Raw genomic sequence first — 22421 nt, forward strand, 5'->3', positions numbered from 1 at the left:
TACAGGACAAAGTTATATGTGGCTATCAACACAACAAAATATCCACATACATACCCCATTGCAGGAATGTGCCAAACAAGACAGCTAGTCAGAGATAACTAAGATTATCTGGTCAGGAAATTATGAGTCATGCAATATGGATACCCACCATAAATCCTCTGACGAGAGGATGAGAGAGAGAATGAACTACATGTCAGAGTTGCCTAATGCTCTATTGGAAAGTACAGTAAAACTCCAATAGTCCGGCATCCAATAGTCCGGCACTCCTGATAGTCCGGCATCAAAATGGCAAGAGCCTAGTGAGTGAGCTTCGGCAAAAAATGAGTCACAAGGTAGCAGCAGCAGCAGCTGAACTGAGCAAAAAGGGTAAAAAGGGCTTAAAAAAACTAAAACATTACAGTATACTGTATACAGTATGTACAATAAAAAGGGTTAAGAACACTTTATATACAGTATATAATGTATACATTATATATATAACCAGTTTATAGTATCTCCTGATAGTCCATCATATCTGATAATCCGGCATCACCTTGGTCCCATAGGTTCCGGATTATCGGAAGTCTACTGTATCAAGATACTGTGGGGTTGAGAGTGGTATAAGAACCTATATTAAACAGTGGTTTGCTAGAAGTGATCGATGGCTTCTATCAACTCAAAAAAGGGCTACATTGAATGTGTCTAAGACAAGCCCAATGTAATAATTATAAATGTGTACATTTCAAGTTTATTTTTCTAATAATTTAACTTTATTCACTATGATTTTTAAAAGAATAAACCTAAAGCAATTATATAGCATCATATTATTCTGAAAAGGACTTAAGAATTCAGTTACATAATAATAAACTGATGGAGAGAGATGTTACATAGAGTTGAACCAGGAAAAAAAGAAGTTTTCAGGTGAGATTTGCAAATGAGCAGTGGAGAAATATGGGAGGGCTTTTCAAGGTGGAAGGAACATGTTATGAACTGTTAGTACACAAAACTATAATTACTATGCCTGCAACCAGGACTCGAGGCTAGAAAAAACGCAGTGATTGTAAGGCAGAACAACTTGTATGAATTATTAAAGACAAAATGATGTTAAAATATTATTAGAAAGCACTAACTAGTGTAAACACAAGATCAGCAAAGCTGGAGTTAGGAGGGGCATGTCTTTTGGCAGTTGAAAGATATCTTTGACTTGTTGATTTGAAACACCAGCAACTGTTATCTCTTCTACAAAATGTAAGGAAAACACCATACATAGGTAGGAAAAGCCAGGTTCCAGGAAAGAAGCTTAAAAACGCAAATCTCTAAGGGTATGTCTACACTTGCTCCCTAGTTCGAAGTAGGGATGCAAATGTAGCTGACCAAAATTGCTAATGAAGTGGAGATTTAAATATCCTGCACTTCATTAGCATAATCTCGCCCGTGCGCTATTCCACTCGCCAGCTGATTCGAACCATAAAGTGTGCTCTGGGACACGTTAGTTCGAATGAAACCACTTGGTTCAAACTAATGTTATTCCTCAAAAAAAATTTTGAAGGATAATGTTAGTTCGAACCAAAGGGTTTGATTCGAACTAACGCATCCCAGAGCACACTTCATGGTTCGAATCAGCTGGCGAGCAGAATAGCGTGTGGGTGAGATTATGCTAATGAAGCATGAGATATTTAAATCCCTGCTTCATTAGCAATTTCAGTCGGCTACATTTGCATCCCTACTTCGAACTAGGGAGCAAGTGTAGACGTACCCTAAGTTTAACATATATGGTGTTATCCTGAGAGCTGTGCAGGTGGATCAGACTGCAGGATCACAGCCTCTGTTAAGAAAAGTTTTTGAGTTACTATTATGAAAGACTTGAAGATGCAGTTAAAAACTGCAGCATAACAGCTACAATTAATCAGCATGGATTAATGAAATGTAACTCCTGTCAGACAACTTGGCTGTTCTGCTGTTTTAAATAGCAATCTCATTGTTTATCATTTAGCCTGTCACATCTCTCTAAATAGCTCTATTGTCGCTCATAAATCATTATCCCAGCTCCTTACTATCATCCCATTTTAAGTTTAAAATACTTGTTTTCAGCTGCAATGATCACAAATCTCTATGACAGTGTTTCTCAAACTGTGGATTGTGACCCCCTGGGGAGTCACAAGCAACTTAGAGGGGGGTCACAGCTGGATTCGGTTTTTCACTTGCAATCCCTCTCGCCCGGGCTGCGAAGAGTGGCAGGGCGGCGGAAGGCAGCTGCCGGCAAGCTGTGCAGTGTGGCCGGGGCCGCAGGACTCCAGGAGCATGGCTCAGCTGCGGGAAGAGACAAGGCGGTGGGAGAGTGAGGCTGGCACCGGCACAGTAGCAGACACGCGAGAGCCCGGCCAGGGCATAGTTGCCAGGCGACCAAACGCTTCCCTAGCTGGGAGAGGGCAGGGTCCCTCAGGCAGCGGGCTGGGGGATTGGGTTGGGGCAGAGGACCCGGAGGTAAATAAGGGCACGTGGGGGTCAGAGGAGAGGAGAGGACAAACGAACCAACCAACCAACAGGACGCGGAGCAGAAAAAAGAGGCATAGAGGCGAAAGAGATGGGGGGAGGAGCTTGCAGCGGGGAAGGGCGTTGAGGACCACAAATGCCTTGAAGGAACCCCAGGAGGACAAGGAGTCTGGTGAGAAGGGGGGAGGAAGCGACCCAGAGCATTGAGGGTGGGGGGGGGGGGTCACACAAATTAATTTAGCACTTTAGGGGGATGTGCTATCACAAAGTTTGAGAACCCCTGCTCTATGGCATTTCAGATCTTGCGGGTTTTTTATGTCCCCACTGTGGGTGCAGGAATAAAGGGGGTCTGAGAGCTGGATCTGGCCTACAGGGAGGTGAAGGCAGGATCCAGGCATAAGAGCCTGCCTTCGTAATTCTCCGCAGAAACCCCAGCTTGGAAGCAAGACGACCCTCAGCTGCACGGGGGGCCCCTGTGTAACACGAAAGAGGGCAAAATAAGGATTGCCTCAGGAGTAGCGTCCTCTTGTAAATTAAGCCACAAAGTTCCCTAATTTGGGGCCTTACCGTAAATTAGGCCATCCAGTTACCCAATCTGCTGCCAGTAAAATAAGGTTTTAAATTGTCAAGGAGGCAACTGAGGCAAACAAGGACAGGGGCTCCCACCAGGGTCACTGAGTGTATCTGGCAGTCAGGAACTATTGTCCTCTGCTGACAGACCATGGTCTGAGAAATCACTTTCCAGGAGCCAAAAAGCACGGGATGAGACAAGGTAAATGGCTGTGGCTTGTGGAGTGCAGGGCTGAGGACATGGATACATGAGACGCCAGCTGTGTTTCTATGAACTTTATGTACCCATGTAGCCAATGCGTATTGCCGAGCAGGATGTTGATGCTCACCATTATTTCAATGGAATCCTGCAGAGAGACCGTCAGAAGTTTTAGAAACGTAAATTTCTGCTGCAGGGTCCATGGCAGTGCACCTTTGTGCCTTTCTCCATTGCAGGACACTGGCCTGTACCATTCCTCAATCACTTGTGCAGGAACTAGAGCGGAACATAGGTGGGCTGTGTCACATTACTGAATTGGAGGGAAGCAGCCAGATCGCTGCTGCACCCCTAGGTGGGGGTGTTGGCCCCAGAAATTGGTATAAAGGGAGCCATATGGGATATTGAATGGGAGCTTATTGTTTGTTAATCCTATGTACGCTATCTATGTGAGTATATAATGTCTGTGTGTGTAGGTAGGAATCTGTAATCTGTGTGGAAGCTGAATATTTCTCTGAATGTGGTTAAGCATTGCTATGGACAGGCTGAGTAGCGAAGCCCTGTGGAACAATGGCTCTCAATAGGCTATGGACACACCCAAAGAATGGGGTTTGTCACCTGAGGGCAGCCAGCAGGGAACATAGAGATTGGCCTCTGACCAGGTGACTTGCTGCATACAAGAAGAGGCCAGGAAGGAGGTATAAAGAGGCCATGTGGTCGATGCCATTTTGTTCTCAGCTCAGCACTTCATCCCAGAGGCAGGACTGCAGGGATTGAAGAGCCCGGAAGACCTGTGAACCCATCCTGATCGTAGGATGTGCAATAAGAACTTTTAAACCAGCAGCTGTACATCTCTGCTAGAGCCTGCATCGAGAACTGGGAGATTCGGTGCATGTAACGTACTGTACTTTAATAACCTTACTCTCATGCTTTTCTTTCTTGTAATAATAAACCTTTAGATATAGATTCTAAAGGATTGGCCCAGCGTCATTTGTGGGTAAGGTCCAGAGGGTAAATTGACCAGGGATCTGTGGCTGGTTTCTTGGAACCGGACAGAACTTGTTCGGGGTAGGTGGGATTGGGTGCTAGGACCCCCCCACCTGTGTATGAGGCCCGGGGTCATCTGGGGCACGGATATTGCTGGGGTGCCGGAGGGGTTTTGCTCGGGAGGCTTCAGGCAGGTTGCTGAAGCGCTTTGTGACTGGTTTGTGGCCTGTGTGGAGAGGTCACCAGTCGGGGGCTGTAAGTAGCCCCGGATTCGAGCAGTTCGCCCTGAGCGGACGCCCTCAGCTGTGCCCAGACACGGCCCGGTCCGTCACAGGCTGCATGTGAAACAGGGCAAAAGCCATCACCTTGGAGAAGTTGTGCCCCAGTTTCCTTGCTTACCTTGAGCAGGGAGATGTCTGCCAGGGAGTTACCCACCTTTGGGGAAGTGTGGCATGATTAGAATTATGTTCCTGCAAAGGGAATTTTCTCTCCCTGTCTGGAACTGCTTTAGTTCATACAAATGTAAGCCACCCCAACCCATTCACTCACAGGATTACACTGCTTGCTGAGATGGATTTCTTGCAAGAGTGAGTGGAAATGTTGGAAAAGAGGCTTGTCAGTGAAATGTTACAATGTAGCACTCAATTTTACCAGACTATTTGGGGGCATTCTGCTGTACAACAGAGACCTTAACAGCCTGTCTACCATGTTGGGGGAGGTTGCAACAGATAAGGAAATGTCCTAGAAAAACAGGGAGGATTTGTTTTGTGAAGTGTTCATCAGCAACTGAGTGCAGGTGTTGGGAACACATTTACTGTATGTCTACACTGCACAGCTATGTCGGGATAGCAGAGGTATCCCGAAATAGCTACCCTACGTCTACACAAGCCACCCGTTATTTAAAAATATTTCTGAAAATAATGGGAGAGCTATTTTGCCATCCTGGTAAGCCTTGTGGCACAAGGGATAAGAGATGGCTCAGAATAGTGCATTATTTCAAAATTTGATGCTGTATAGATGCACCAAATTTCAAAATAGATTTGAGATAAGATACGTTCAAATTGTGTTAGGATAAAAGAAAGCAGCAGAGAGAAAAGAGAGGAGACCAACCTCACTGAAACAAAAGAATTGAAAAGGCATTTTTCTGTTTTAATCTAGGGCCAGATGTGGGGCGAGCTGATACTTTACCAACTATTCCTGAATTGTTACAAGAGGACGGACAAGGTGGATGTGCATAGTGTTTGTGATATCCAATGCAATCTAGAGTGCTCTATGGGATGATGAATAGCCCACTTGGACAACTGATTTTAGTATCCATCTCCTTGTCTGACACGTGCTCCAAAAGCTTGGTTAATTTAGCATAGTTGTCAAAGTCATGATTGGCTAACAGGGCTGCGTAATTGGCCATTCAGAGCATCAGAGTTGCGGAGGAATAAACCTTCCTACCAAAAGGTTGAACCTCTTATTTCCTTTGTCGGATATGGTACTTTTATATTGTGGTGCCTTGACTCTTTGTTGTACTGCATTGACTACCAATGAATTAGGTTGGGATGCGAGAAAAAAAAATCTCTCTCTTTGGCGAGGATGAAGTATTTCTTGTCTGCTCTTTTGTTGATAGACAGGACAGAAGCTGAGGTCTGCCAGATGTCATCAGCTACCTCAAGAATAGCTTCATCAATGGACAAAGCTACCTTGGACTTCTGAGGGCTGTAAATTTTTCAGGAGTCGGTGTTGCTTCTCCTGTACCTTCGTCAGTTGAACCTCTTGAATGGCGGCTACCCACTTGAAGTTGTCTTGAAACTGTCTGAAATTGTCAGTTGGTGATGTATCCCCCAAGATTACTGCCTCGTCAGAGTGAGAGGAAGATTGGTCTGTAGGAGAAATGCTCTGTAGCTGTTCATGATCAGACAGTTGACCTTCCTCAGGGTCAGACTGTTGGGGCGGAAGTGATGTAGTCTGAGTAGGAGTGGAAGGGTGCGTGTCAGCAGGAGAAGGCATCTGGCGTCGTCTGGAGGCGGAACGGTGGTAGCATAGCAACCAATGTCGAGAACAGTCCAGTGACATACAGTAGCGTGCTGGTCAATGGTGTTCATAATAAGAGCAGTAGCTACAGTGGTGGCTGTAATAATATCTGGTAGGGGAGGAGTGCCTGAAAGAAAAGGTGCTCTTGTGATCACCATGGTAAGTGGCCTATGCTGAGAGTGTTGGGAGACCTGGATGATTTGGATGCAGCCCTTAAAGGAGGTGGAGAAACCAAGATGCATTAATATAAATGGTATGAGTGAAAGCGTGGTACTGGAAAGCAATGTGATGTCAAACTGTAGTATTCTCTGTAATGCTGTGGAACATCAGTAGGTGGGACTGATGGCACCAGGAAGGGAGAAAGTGGTGCCGGGTTCCGGGCTCGAGGAGGAAGCTGCAATTCTATTAGTTTTAGACCAAGCCTTAGCCTGTGCCAACGATGGTGTCGATGCTGCAGCTGCGCGTTGGGCCGTGGAAGCTCTTGTTGGTGCCAAGGGTGCTCCCGGTGCCAAAGGCAATGCTGGTGTAGAAGACGACGTCAATGCCACCGGCACTGACAAGAGTGCTAGTGCTGACACCTGTGCTGGACCTAGATCTGGTGCCACAGCTGGAGTAGCTGGCATACTGCGGCACTGTTCTGTTGCCATATCCCTGGGTGGGAACAGTGCTAGAAGTGCCTGGTTTATCACCGGTGCTTACATAGTCTCGGTGGTAAGGACCATGCTGGAGAGGCTCTTCTCTTCATTGAGGAAGGGGGCTCAGGCGATGCGGCTCTATGTTTTTCGGTCCTAACAGGGTCTGAATGAGGTGAGAAAAGCTGTGGCTGCGAGGGCTGCAGGGCTTTATCAAATAGCAGCATCCAGAGCCTCATTTCCTTGTTTGGTCTTGCTCTAGCAGTTAACGTAGTGAGGACACTTTTGAGAGAAGAGTCCTTCCCCAAGGCAACGAATGCAGCGGGAGTGTCCATCTGAGGTGGGCATGGGCTCCCCGCAAGAGTTGCATTTTTAGAAGCCTGGCAAATCGGGCATGGTGTAGCTGTAATTTTTTTTTTTTTTTTTAAATAAAGACCGCAAACCATGGAGGCCTCCGAATGGTTTTTTCCCCCTAATGTAACGAGATTACTATTACTAGGATAACTAAGCTAAAAACCAACTAACTTGAATTTATTTCATTCTGAGAGGATAGAGGGAGAGGCAGCTCACTCCATCTGCAACCGAGAGCGGTTAGGAGAAACTGGTGGGAGACGGCTCGCACGCTTGAAGAAACAATACGAAGGGCATGAGGCACATAATGCACATGTGCAGTCCGGCAGACTACTGCTAACAAATCTCCGATCTGCGGCACCAGGCCAACACTACACCAACAGTCAATCACCCACAGGGACACTACTCAAAGAACCACCATGGGTGTTGGATCTGTATTCCATATTGGTAAAAAAGCCTGGGGTTGCATGGCAGGGAGATTGAGGGGGGGGAGATAAAGCCACTGTCTTGAGAAAGGGGAACCACGGCTGGCTGGGCCAGCATGGACTATGAGAATGAGTCTCACTGTATCCCTCCTTATCTTGAGTATCGTCTGGTTGAGAAGAGATCAGAGGAAAGGTGTATAGGAGGTGGTGACTCCATTTGATGGTGAGAACATCTCCAAGGGAGCCCTTAACTAGGCCAGCTCTGGCAGTAGAGGACACTTTTTGTTTTGTGTTTGTGGCAAAAAAAAAAAAAAATCATCAGAGGATGTCCCATTGACTGAATTGGATGAGGCACCAATTTCACAGAGCAATAGTCTCCGTACCGAGGGCATGGGAATGGGCACCACACTGCCTGTTTATGTAACATACAGGCACCGTTATTGGTATATATTTTGGCATCTCTGCCAGCTATTTCCACAAGGAAATGATACTAAACTAGTTTCAAAGTTCTGGGCTCCAGAATGTTTTGTGGAGAGCCCTTTCTTTTGATGTCCAAAGACCCTGCATCATTGAATTTTCCATGTGTGCACCCCAACCCACGAGGGAGAAGTTTGTTATGACCACTGAAGGTTCCAGTTCTTGGAATGGAATTCCTGTGCACAGGTTCTCCGTTTTGTTCAAAGTAGTGCAGTCTTTACTGTTAGAAGAGTCCTGGTCAGGGGGCAGCAGTTTAGGTTTTAGGTTGTGTTGAGCCAGCTCTGTAGGCATCACATGAACAAATGTGTATTCAGAACCACATCACATCATGTGGCCGAGCAATTGAAGGCAATCTTGTGACATGACTTGTGGCCCAGGTCCCTGATTTTTACAAATCTGTCGAGACAAGGAGACTATCTCTGTCCTTGAGTTGTGTGCCTATACACTGTATGGATTGCACCGGTGTAGCACAGACTTTGTTTTATTAGCAGACCTAAAGTGTGTATATCATAACCAGGTGGGTATTGCAACAGGATTCTGCTTCTGATTTTGACTTGATCAGGCAGTCATCAAGATAGGGGGAAATGACAAGATTTTGTTTCCTTAGGTAGGTGGTGACTACCATGAGCATTTGGAGAAAATCCTTGTTGCTATGTAGAGTCCAAATAGTGTAACTGCATACTGGTAGTAGTGCATAGCTAGGACAAAGAGGAGAAAGTACTTGTGAGCAGGATGAATAGGAGCACGAGAACAGGCATCCAGTAAGTTGAGACACAAAAACTAGTAACCAGGCTACAGAACAGGAATGATGGTGGCCAGTGTTACCTTTTTAAGCTTTCGCTTTTTTACGTATTTGTTGAGAGCCCTATCATCTAAAATGGGGCACCATCCTCTATTCTTCTTCTGGGTAAGGAAAAAGAGAAAGTAGAAACTCCCTCCATACCCATGTGCAACAACTTCTATAGTGCCCAAGCGGAGAAGGGAAACCTCCTGTCGTAAAATCCCATTGTGAGAGTGTCCCTGAAGAGGGATGGCATAAGTGGGTGTGAGGGAGGAATAGATATAAAGGGAATGGTATATCCCATAAGGATTAATTGTAGCACACATCTGTCAGATGTTATTCTCTGCCATTTAACGCAAAAGGTCAGAAGATGATGACTGAATATGTTATCACTTGTTGGCACCTCTGGAACATGTAAAGATGTTTTTGGTCCCTCAATGGAGGCCTCAAATGTGCTTATTCTGCTGAGATGGCTGGTTTCTACTGTTGATTTGGTTATGTCCATGCTGCTGCCTGTGGTTGCTTTCTGCGGTGCTGCTTCAGCTGTTCTTTGCACCAATGTTTCCACCATGGTTGCTCAGTGCTGCAGTGGGCCCGAGTTTTTCTGAAGCAGGCAGAGTCAGGCATATAGTCTCAGTGCGAACTCTGTGCACATTGTTTAAAAGTACCATGATGGGTGCCTGAGATGCCTGGTGTGTCATATGTACCGAGGTGAGTTGTAGTCTTCACTCTTGCTGCCAATTTCTTGCTTGCACACTACTTGGCCAACTGAGACTTGTGAGGAAAAGCGGATTTTTTTCCCTGTGTCAGATTTGGGCTTACTGGACCATTCACTGCCCAGATCGTAGAATGGATGTTGTGCTTTTTCAAGCTTGAGCATTTTAGGGTGGCGGTATCTATCCATAGGAATACACACATGGAGCTTGGTGCAATGATGACGGCTGTGACTGCTAGACATGGTTTTTGACTAAACATCTGAAGCACTTGGAATGTCGATCCGATACAGGCAGAGTCATTACAGGCAGGAGAACGTTTAAACACAGACATCATTGCAGAAAAGGCTAACAGGAACAACAAGGGGGAAACTATTGGAGAAAAGTTTGTTTAGTGATTTTTTTTTTAGGAAGACTAACTTGGATGAGAACGGAGGGTAACAGAAGAAGAAACAACTGAAAATGAACTACTTTGAGCTATGACATAATGCTAAGTGAAGAGCACTACAGAGCTCCATCTTAAAATAGGGATGGCAAGAAGAAACTGACAGGAGGGGGACTGAGCATACGCAGCTGCACAGCACAATGCCACCCACCCTGCTTGCGACTCTCCCCACCCCACTCTCCAAGTACTGCTGTAAATAATCTAGTCTATGGCAGTGGAACACACAGATGCCTGCTCAGGAAGACCCATAGGGATGTCGCTTGAAAAAGAAGATCTCTCATTGCAGGGCTCGTCAAACTAAAACAAAAAATACCATTCATTCATTTTATTGATAAAAATCAGGTGAACACCTTCAGATTTTTCTGAAGTAGCACAAATAAGCACAATGAAGTTCTGGACAGTAAAAATGTATTGGTGGGGGTCAGAAAGGAGTTATGGAGGTGAAAAGAAAGAACACGTCAATTATCCCAAATAATATTAAAAACTGGCCAGGGACAATATTGTCCATAATCACCAGTGTGCCCCTCCTAATATGGGGAACTTAATTGTTATTAGGTCACTACATGCTCTCATCCAGTCTATCACTCATACTCAATCACTCGCAAAGCCCCCTTTCTATTTTTTGAAAGAAGGGAACCATGAATTTAAAATAGGGCTGTTGATTAATTGCACTTAACTCACGCATTACAAACATTGTAAAAATCACGTTAAACCATAGAATACAAAATGTATTAAATATTTTAAATGATATTTTCAAATATATTAATTTTTATTACAACACAGAATACAAAGTGTACACTGCACTATTACCAATATTTACATAATAGTGTCTTTCATTTCATCCCCACAAAAAAGTACTACACTGAAAATTATCATGATAACTGCAACTTACAAATGTAGAATTTGTTACATAACTGCATTCAAAAAACAATATAAAACTTTAGGGCAGTCCTACTTTTTGGTCAACCTATCACAAAGCAAAAATGTGAGATATCTAAATAACTACAGCACAACAGCCCACAATTTAGGATTCTGAAGTGTGTCTCAAATGTGAGGGACAAGGTATGAAGCATGCTTTCAGAAGCCTTCAAGAGCAACACTGATGCAGAAACTATAGAAACTGAACCACCAAAAAAGAAAACCTTCTGGTGGCATCTGACTTAGATAATAAAATGAACATGCATTGGTCTGCAATGCTTTGGATCATTATTGAGCAATCATCGGCATGGACATATGTCCCCTGAAATGGTGGTTGAAGCACAAAGCCATGTGAATCTTTATCCCATCTAGCACAAATATCTTATGACAGTGGCTACAATGATGCCATGTGAATGTCTGTTCTCACTTTTGGGTGACACTAAAAAAGCACCAGACAGCAGATACATTTTAACTAAGCTTGTTTGTCTAAGTGATTGGCTGAATAAGAGCTAGGCCTGAGTGGACTTTTAGGCGCTAACACTTGATATTGTTTTACTTGTTTAATACAATTATTTTACATAATTCTACAAGTTCAGCGTTCGTGATAAAAGACATTGAACTGTAGTACTTGTATTAGGTGAACTGAAAAATACTGTTTCTTTTTCTCTTTTTACTGTGCAAGTATTTATAATAAAAATAAAATGAGAACTGTGCACTTTGTATTCTGCGTTTTAATTGAAATCAATATTTGAAAATGCAGAAAACATCCAAAAATATTTAAATGGTATTTTATTAACAGTGTGATTCATTTTTTAAAATCACTTGACAGTCCTAGTTTAAAATACATTTTTAAGATACATATCTTTATTATACAGTCATATGGAAATGGTAGTGGGACTGATCCATTGAATAGCTCTTGAGTTGTCCACATCCAGGTCCAAAAGAAGCATGAGCGGGTCTTCTGAGTGTTCGTGTCAACTCTTCGCAAACTCATGTATGGGTTGGGGAAATGCCAAACAAACAAGGTGATCTTAAGTATCTATGCACACCAATCTCATGTTCAGATGCAGCAGCTCAGGCCAAAATTCTACCCTTAGTTATATCTCTACACCCTTAATGAAGTCAGGAGTTTCACACTAAGGGCATTCTCTAGTACTTAATTTCGCATTGCCTTGAAATAGTCTTGAGAAATTTTATTAAAAAATTTTCATGCAGTTTTTTTTCTTTCAATATCCATTCAGATCATAAAAATTCAATCAGCTACAATTAACTGCAATCAGTAAAACAGAAAAATAACCCGGCACATAATACCAAAATGTAATGCTCAAAATAAAAGTTTTATTTAGCATATGAAAATGGTTCAAGTTAATTCTCTACACTCACTATATTTTCATTATAAAGGTTTAAACATGTAAAAAAAATCAAATGCCAAAATTTCTGAAAAAATACGATTAAATTCAAAATTCTGAACACTGCGAGCAAAAGGAACAAAACCACCAACAATTAGTGAATATAATACAAGTCACAGTGTCTGTGTAAGTTTAAACATTAGCTAATGTAGCTTAGAAAGAATAGAAATCCACTTTATTCACTTTAACCAGTGACTGTAGCTTAGACAACATGAATTCAAACTTCCTAGAATTCAACTATTGCCCTTTTCTTTCAAGTATAAGGAAAGCAGGAGAGAGTTACTCTATAAGGGGGGTGAAAAGCATCAGCTGGTCATCAATTTGCAGTACAAATGTTAAGATAAAGAATTATTGATGATGGGCTAATCTACACGAGCATGATGCTACAGCAGCTGTCCTGCTGTAGCATGTCTGGTGAAGATACAAAATAGTGACAGGAGAGTGCTCTCCCCATTCAGCATACTTACTCCCTCTCAGCAAGAGGTGGAAGCTATGTTGCCAGAAGAGCATCTCCTGACAACAAGCACTAGCATGGAGAGCGCTTAGGTGGATGTAATTTGAGTCACTCAGAAGATGACTTTTGCACAACCCAGGGCAACATAAATTACAATGACTTAAGCTGTAGTGTAGACCAGCTCTTATTTTCTAATGAGTATTATAAAGCTCAGTTTAGTAAAACTGAGTAGCAGCATAAATACTTCATGGAATGTTTGATCAGTATGCTCAAGTTCAGTTGCTTTGTTGCATAGTTCTGTATGCAAAGTAAAAACAAAAATAGTAACATCTTACTGCTCCTTTCCCCCAAAATAAGAAAACATTGTTAAAAACAGAACTAATTACAACAGCATAAATAGAAAATATTATGCTTAGGAATCTACCATTGGTCCCATTGCACTGGCCATATTATTTCCATTGCCAGCAATGGAAAGTCTCTGAAAGGAGATTTTCCAGAACCAGAAAGTAAAATTGATCTATTCATAAAACAGTCTGGATGGCTTAAATGCTCATGAGATGTTGCAAGCTTCAATTAAGGCCTGTAGTTTGAAAAAGAAAAAAAATACATTTGATAACAGATAACATGTTTAACACTGACATTTTCATAAATAAGATCTTGCTTATGTAACAAAAAATGAATGCATAGTGAAGATCAGCAACACATTTGGTTTACACAAATGCATTTAGTTGTTTTATGATTAAAGTAGTCCTATTTTGAACAGCTACTATCTAGGCTTTTGCTTCTTTTTGCCAGATACATTTTCCTGTAGGTCTGAAACATTGAGTCTTTGTCTGGAACATGAAGAGCCTCATTTCCCTCAAGGATCTGTATTGCTGCATCAAGTGGAATATTGTCATCAACTGAAAGACAAACATGAAACATTTATCATTTACTTATAAACTGAGCTATGTTGTACCTGTTAAAATAACGTGTAATACAAATGCAAGTATTTGAGTCCAGAATCAGTGTTTACATGTGAAGTGTTTAAGACAACCCACTGTGAAAACAATTACTACATAACCTGATTTACTAAACAATCTAGCATTTAAGTCCCTACCCCACAGTCATATGTAGTCTAAACAGTTTAGGTTTGTGTACACTATGGAATTATAGCAAAATATTCCCACTGATGCTACCGCTGGTTCAGCTGAACCCAAATGGAGCATTAGGGCAATAAAAATTTCCAGAAAACACCAGTCACATCTGCATTCAGCTCCCACTAGTGCAGCTGAGCAAGTGCCAGTGCTAGAGATAATGTTTTGCTAAAATCTTGTACTGTATATTAACCATTTTCAAAGCCAAGCAAAATGTACTTTATATTTTATTCCAAGGTAAAAAAAAAAATCAAGTCATTTCACCTTGAGCTGTTTCTTCAGTTTTTCTTTGCTTCATTGGGATATAATTTAACCAATCTTCCTTTTTACTTTTGACTCCTAGAAATAAAAAAAATTAAAAATTGAGGTGAAAAATAAATCTTACAATTACCACTCATCATTACCACCTATAAGCACCCAAGCCACGTATAATAGGAAATCAAGCAAGTGTTCAGTCTTAAATTGTTCTTGTAGTGGTCAAATGCATGTAGCTCTTTTACAGTTATCTTACAGATCCCTTCCCCTCCCCTCCCCCCCCCCCACCAAACTGGGTTGGGGGAGCTCAGGGCTTCTGTTCTACAGGGATGGGGGTGTTGGGTCTTCAGCCCTGTGGGAGGGACCTGCTGGAGCTTCAGAATGAGCAGGGCTGAAAGCCCCAAGACTCATCTGGCACACCTAGTTCATGTACTTTTTAAGATTATCATGTGTAGCTCAGAGTGTCAAGAAGTTGAGCCACCCCTCATTTACAGTTTTAGTATAAACATGGAATCTAAGAGACTGGAATTACTATGTATTAATTTCACAGAAGAACAATACATCATTATTGTTCAACAATATCAATTCTTCCCCATCCCCGCCCCACAAAAGGTATCAAGGGTGTGTGGTTTTAAGCTCAATACCAGCAATAAACCACTTTTGACTTTGCATCTCAGCATCGAACCTATTGCCTCCTTTCATCTGCAAGACCCCTTGTTATTGTTTACATAGTTTCACAGACAAGAAGAAAAGTGTAATTTAAACTGTACCTGCCACAAGGGTTTTGTCTTTTTCAGATGAGAGTGAGATATCCAAACTCTCCCCATCAGTGGCTGTATTTCTGAACAATATCTCTGGACACAATTTAAATTCGAGCATGTGTGGTTTGTGTAGTTTATCCTCTTCTGATGTTGAGCTATTAGTTTTCAAGTCCTGGCTGAGCTCTGGAACGTTATTAGATTTAATATGCCATACAGGTTTGACAGATGATGTGTCTAGTTTTGTCAGACAAATGCTTTCTTGGGCAGTACGTCTAAATGCAACTCTATTCAGATAGTTTTTTTGTTGTTCCCTTTGGAGAGAAATTTTCAATCTATTAGTTTTTCTACTCAACTGTGGATTTTTTTCAGATGGTTTCTCTCTGTTTGTAACATCCAAGTCTTTCTCTCTGCCAGAAAAGTAGGTTTTAGACTTTTTAGAAGGGCGCCCTTTTTTTTTCTGTGGTTTGGAAATATGATTATGATTTGCTAAGAAGTTTTTATATTTCCAGACATTTTCTTGTTTTGATGTTGCAAATTTCTCAGAATTTGCCAAATTAGTGCTTTCTTTATTATACCCTGAATGTTCAAAAGTCTGTGTTTCATATTTGATTCTTTCACTTTCCAATTTTGGTTTTTTTGAGTCTCTCTTTCCAATCATATTTTCTTTCCGTTTTCGTCTATATAAACGTTCCTGTAAAGGTAAGACTTTTACAGATTTATGCTGAGAATGTTCATATTTTTTTGTGCTTGCATTTGGGGATTTTCTTGTAGTTCCATGATGATTATCCGATTTATATTTTATTTCCGCTGACCGTTTTGTCTTCTCTTTAATTTGTACATTTTTGTTAAATGTGTAATTAAGTCTCTTAACTCTGTGAGTTTCATCTGCACTCTGTTCACAAAGTTTTTTATGATTATGTTCCTCATGTACGTTACTTTTTTTGACCTCAACAGTTTCTGAAATTTTTGAATTGTGGACGCGTCTCTCAGATTTAATGACTAAGCCTTCTATTTGATCTTTTTCAAAAGAATACATTTTACAGAATTTTTCTTTTTTTTCAGTTGATATTATCAAATGTCCTCTGTTTGTACGATGGACCTTTCCTGCAGCAAATTGCTCCCTTGTGCATTTCTGAGGATCTGTTTCATTGGTCTCAACTTCCTTTCCTGAAGAAGGAGTCAATACATGCAGGTGCATGTCTCCCTTCTGCTGGCCATTCATTCTTTTAAATTTATCAGGTTCTCTTTTCTCTGAAGGATGAAAAGGTCTAATTACGTCTACGTGTGTTTTTACTGATTTCTTAACATCTTTGTTTATTGTGGAGTTTGGTGCACGTTTTCTATCTTTGTCTACTATGGCAAGATTTTTGCTTGTATCATGTAATTTGACAGGAAGCTGCAGATTATTTTCCACTGCACAGTTTTTTTTTGTTATGGGACCAGTTCTACTACTTGTTTCCTGTCTCCCTTTTAAGCCAGTGTTTTCAGATTCTGGAGACTGATTGCCACCATTTTGTTTTTCTGAAGTAATATCCTCTCTAGATTTGCATGAGCACCCTGGCACTGCATAAACTGAAGCTAACCAACCCATTAAACAACAATATGTAAATTTTTTCTCTTGCTTTGAGGCTGATGTTTCCTGTGTGTTCTTTTCCCTCTCCATGTCTAGATTCTGATCTGGCTGGATATGGCTTTCTAAAGTCTCCCCCTTTGATGAACTAATTTTCATCTCTTGATTTTCAATGTTTTCCACCATAACTTTGTTAGACGACTGGTGACTCTGTTCTGGGAACAGTTCTTTCATTTGTTCTGAATTTAATATTGTGATTTTTATTTGGCTTATTGGGTCCTTAGAATCACAGCTTTTGCTATCAGCATGAGTTCCTTTTTCAACTTGTTTCTTTGATGGCTCTCTCACAAGATCTTCATTTTTAGTGAGCTCTTTCATCAGTACATCTGCACCCTCAATCCCATAAGGAAACTCTTTTAAAAGTTCTGTCAGCTGATCATTTAGAGAGGTTACAGGTACTACACTATCATCGCTAATCCCATTTGCCACTATATTTTCACCTTCACTGAGTATATGTTCTTGTGTATTTTCTTCTTTTGCAGTAGAACAGGAATCTATTTCACCAAATATGTTAACTGACAGGTCTTCTTTGTTTCTGATCAAGTTCTGGCTAACATCAACAATATTTTCTCCGTTCTTGGAAACTGAATTTTGCGTCATTTTTTGTCCTGAGCTACTCATAATTTTAGAAGTACCTTTATTTTTTTCCACTTCAAAAATCTTTTCAATGCACTGACTAATATCACACAAGTACGTCTCTAAACCTGGTGCATCTAATGATTTTGTCGCAGATACTGCTTTAGATGGAGTATTTTGTAATGGGAGACAACTCTCCCCCTCAAACACACTGGCTTTCATTATAGAGTCTCCTTTACAAGCGTCCAATTGTTGTTCCTTAGGCTTTATATTAGAGATATTTTCTTCTGACAAGGCATTTTTCTCTAAATGCTTGGAAGGCACAGAACAGAACATATTGGCTATTTGTGAATCATAAGATGCATCACCTTCAACAAGTGAACATACACTGGAAATCTGTAACATATCGTCCTCTGATACAATTGTGGTAATGGCCCTAGGTTCTCTTAAGTCCTCATAAACTTTATTCTTTGTCTGATATTCTTGAGACACTGGACTTGAACCATCTGTGCTTGTTTGGGACAAAGAAGTTTTGTTTTGTAAACTCATCTGCATATTAGTTTCTCTCATTTCTTGTGCAAAATGATCATCATTCCTTTTGTTTCCATCATATGAGCAGTTTGAATACACAGCATCTTTTACTATTTTGTTTCCATCAGCTGATTTGGTGTACAGCTTATCTGAGTCCACTTTCTGTATTGGAATACATTTATCTGATACTAAGTAAGTAGTTTCCATTATCCCTTTGTTGGTATTTCCAATTAATGGAACTCCTTTTTGTTTATCTCCTTCAACCACTGGGTAAATTATTTCAGCAGAAAGTTTTGGATTTTTTTCTTGGTGTTCGCTTGGAGTTCTCTCCTTGGAAAGTATTAAAGGAGAAACTACAGCAACTTGGGGTTCAAAACCCTTTACCAAGTTGGAACCCAACGTATCAGGTTTTTGCCCAACAGGGGTAGTAGAAGACAGAGTTGTTTCATTTGTGCTTATTGTAACTTTATTTTCATCATCAGTAGCCATTGCATTTTGTATGTTTTCCAAGATATGACATGTGCTCCGATCATGAAATCCTTCGGAAGATGATGAAATCATATTTGAGTCTATTTTTTTGTATGACTGATTGTATTGAATGTCCACAGAGTCTGAAGGACACTTTTTCCACAAAGCCAGACATGCTGCTAGCTCTTCCATAGAAGTATTACAGTTCATTTTCGAAAATGAGTTTCCAATAACAACTGCTGGTGGTGTTTTCTCAGCTACACCATTTGTTACATTCAGTTCAGTTGTTTCTGAAGCAAGAGAACTTATGTAAGTAGTACTGACTATCTTATTATTCAGAGTTTTGCTGTTCTCAGTTGGCTGAGAACAAATGCCTTTACTGCGCTGATCCAATTCAGGACATGTTGATATTGAACACTGGACTGCCTCAATAGAACCTTTTGCTTCACTGTTGTTGGGCAATGAACTTCCACCTAACAGTATTAAATTTGAAGTCACTTTTTCATTCTGAAACAGGGTAGGCACTTCATTAGCAAGATTACCAGACTTTTTTTCTTGCAAAATACTCATGCTACTTAAAACAGATTGGAGAAGTGAGGCTTCCCCCGTGCTAACTGATATATTTTTTGGTGAAACCCTATCAGAGCTCCTACAGTTGCTAAAATCCAAAGTGTTTTCAGTGCATTTCATGGTCTCTTGCGCAGGGTCAGCAGCTGGTGCATTCTTTGGACCTAATACTGAAGTTCTCTCAAGATTATTTGAGTGAACTGGGAATTTATCCTGATAGGAAATCAAAACAGATCTTGAAGCAGAATGTCCTTGATTAATCCTACAACTGTTCCATGTCTTATCTAATACTTCACTGCCTGTGTTGGTAATGTTTTTGTCGTTTCTTTCTTCAAGTGAAGATTGAAGAAGTGGCAGTTGCTGACTCTTCATTCCTGCTGTACCAGTGTGTGAAAGTGTTTCAGTCTGATTGGCCACATGTGGAAAAAGTTTAACGTTAGCTTTTTGATTACGTGGAGGAAGATCAGAGGTCATTTTATTATGTTCTGAAGATGCCAAGAGTTTTTGTTTTATTAAAAAAACCCTTTCAAGTATTGCATATTTTTTTTTAATTTCCAGAAGTTTTTGAGCTTCCATAGCCAGACTCTCTTTTGTCACTTTCAATCTACTATCTGTTGATGAAATAGTTTTAGAATTATCAGGCAAATCTGTTGAATCACTAATTGGGCTCTCTTGTACTGATGCTATTTTATTCTGTGGCTGAGAAGGAACGGTCACAACTTCTTGCATGCTGTTAAAATGTCTTTCTAAAACATATGTTGAAGGTTTAGCTGTTTCACTGAAAGATTGCTTTGCTGTCACATTTCCATGTGAATTATATATATTTCCAGTTGCCTGACTAGTTTCTCCAGATTCTAGTGTCTGCCAATGCTGCTGTACATCCTTTATGTAAGTAGCATTACTCTGATCCGATGCATGTTTCTGCTGGTTTTGTATATGTTCATTAGATATATTTTGGACTACCTGTTGAAGTCCTGTCAAAGATTGTGCCGTAGCTCTAGGATCATAACTAGCAGGCATCATATAGGGTGGAGGATTTCCATTATGATCTTCAGAGCCAATTTGGGCAGATGCATATTGCTGTGATTGTACGGCCATTGCAGTGTTTGTACTTGATGAATGTGTACCCTGAAGTGGAGTGCTTGGACAGTGTACTTGCTGCTGGAGATGTTGCGTAGGCAAAGCAAAAGTCAAAGAGTTTTGTTGAGAATTTACACACTCATTTGATGACTGATTAACAGGTACACTGGCACACTGCTGAGAAGAGGCAGGCCCGTTCAAGTTATACTGGGGTACCCATCCTACTGGCAGCTCCTTTGAAGATGAATTGCATGCTTGGTTACCCTGATAAAACATCACTGTTCTTGTAAAATTAGGCTGTGCTATTTGAGGTTGCATAGGATAAGCATTTATGGTCACATACTGATTCTGTGGCTTCTGAGGTATACCTTGTACATTGTTTCCAGGGCTTGCTTGTGATGATACACTAGCTAGTCTTGACTGGGAATAAACTTGCATGTTGGAGACAGAGTTTGGCCAAAGATTCAAAGTAGTCTCTATGGGCAAACGTGTAGCCTGTTTAGGAGCAGTCCTTCTCATTTGTGCACGTGAAGGTGGATGCCTCTCAAATGAACGTTGCGAGGTAGCAAAAACTCTAGTGGGTACAGATTCTTTTGGAAATGCTTGCTGCAATGTTTTGTATCCTTCAGTATTCTGAAAAGGCGATCGATTTGTAACCATGTTCATGTTGTTAGACTGCAGAAATACCGTCTTGTTACTTACAGGGTAAGTACAAGAATTCTGAGCAGAGTATGTGCTTGTCTGAGGGAAAGCACATGGATTAGAATAAGTCTGAGAAAAATGAATTCCATGATTTCCCAAACTATTTTGACACTGCAAGTTATTCTGATTATCAGCGTTTTGGGGTGGTCTTACATTCCAGTCCATCCTGTCTTGATGTTGCTTTTTGTTCCGTCGAGTTTAAACTCCAAATTCTAAAAAGATGTCAAGATATTAATTATATTTATACTGATAAATGGTTTTATTCAAACAATTAGTGGATTTTTGAAATTGCTCCATAAAGCAACTTCACTTATGAGCCATAACACTGACATCAAAAATTCCAAATGCTAAAAAGTATATTAAAGTTCTTTCCCATAATATGATTAAGTTATGAAAGAACAAAGCCACAGCATATGAAATTTGGGTTTTTTAATTTCTTCTCACTCCTTTTTGCTTAACAAGGACTTGTCTATAATAATAGGCTGAAATAAGCAACAAGCACAAACAGTTGAACTCAAACATTTACAAGTATCAACTCAAGCACTAAAAGCATAAGGCACTTTATAGAAAGAGGCTTCACTATAAAAAGTCTCTAATATACAAAGAAGCATACTCCCAAATATGAAAAAATGCAAAAGAAAATAATTTGTGATTAAGAGAGTTCTCACTCAAATATGTGCTTCCTATTTTTCTCCAGGTCCATTTGAGATGTTATTTTCCCTCTCTTGGCAGTTAGTTAACTGATCACTAATTGCTGTATGCAACTTTATAAATTACTGTTTCATTAATTTGATACTCAACAAGGGATGTGACAGGTTAATGGATAAGCATCGCCCTTCATAATGGGTTAACTGGCTTTCAAACAAAAGGGCTCTTATGTTCTTATTTAGGAGAAAGCATTATTTACGTGACTTGGAGATTTAAAGGAGAAAAGCCAATTTCACATGGGCAATAGAAAGTACAGGCAGTCCCCGGGTTACGTACAAGATAGGGACTGTAGGTTTGTTCTTAAGTTGAATTTGTATGTAAGTCGGAACTGGTACATATTGTAGGGGAAACTCTAGCCAAACATTTCTCCAGAGCTCAGCTTTATTCTCCCACACCTCACTTCCCTCAGTCCTTTATTCTCAAGCTGAGGTGTCTGCTGAGAAAAGCCGCTCCACGTCTCCCTGGTCTGCGGGGCGGGGGGGGGGGGGGGGAGGGGGCGCTAGCTTCGCATCTCCCTGGTCTGCTGGGGGGAAGCAGGTAGTGCGGGGTTGCCTCACCCCGTTTGTAAGTAGGGATCCGATGCAAGTCGGATCCATGTAACCCAGGGACTCCCTGTACTCAATAAAAGAGCTCTTCCCAGGGAGCATCAACTCTGGGGAACATTCCATAGTTCATGGTTTCCTTCTTCCCTCAATCCTTAAAAAGCCTTTAGAAAGCTCACTGGGAAGTGTCAACAATCCCATTTTGTGTAGGGTGCCAATCAAGCCCTCCTCTTCCATGCAAAACCAAGAATTTCCCTTTCTAGGCTGGAATAGGACCATCATTCACAAACCTATGTGGGACTGCTGACTTTTTGGTAGTTTAGGATCTGTCTTAGCTTAAAGTGACCCTCAGATGTTGAGGTTGTTTGTAACCCACAAGCCCATAAAGTTCCTCCATGCTCCTGAATTTAAGGGGGAGACTGGCTCCACTTCAGGGAGGGTGTTTACAGATATCCTGAAATGCATTCATAATCAGTAACGGAACGGAAATAATTCCCAGATCTTCTTTCTCCCCTACTCCCTCCCATAGCTGCATGATCTTCCTACCCACTTCATCTATCCATCACCACCAAAACCTGCTACTGCAAATCACTTGCTGGCTATATAAAAGCCA

At 41.1% G+C, this 22421-nt stretch overlaps 1 protein-coding gene across 2 annotated transcripts in view; it reads right to left on the bottom strand.

Moving 5' to 3' along the window:
* Positions 1–11760: 11760 nt before the first annotated feature.
* RESF1 (retroelement silencing factor 1) overlaps positions 11761–22421 on the bottom strand; it is a 38869-nt gene continuing 28208 nt past the window's right edge. For both annotated transcript variants that reach the window (XM_075940457.2, XM_075940472.2), the window contains exons 3-5: positions 15014–20770; positions 14253–14327; positions 11761–13754 (exon numbers count right to left, since the gene is read on the bottom strand). In XM_075940457.2, the coding sequence (XP_075796572.2) occupies positions 13603–13754; positions 14253–14327; positions 15014–20723 (5937 nt within the window). In that variant the 5' untranslated portion in view covers positions 20724–20770 and the 3' untranslated portion in view covers positions 11761–13602. The remainder of the gene's footprint in view (positions 13755–14252; positions 14328–15013; positions 20771–22421) is intronic.

Source organism: Pelodiscus sinensis, chromosome 1 (assembly GCF_052426305.1).
Source record: "Pelodiscus sinensis isolate ZL-2025 chromosome 1, ASM5242630v1, whole genome shotgun sequence".
Classification (NCBI taxonomy): Eukaryota; Metazoa; Chordata; order Testudines; family Trionychidae; genus Pelodiscus; species Pelodiscus sinensis.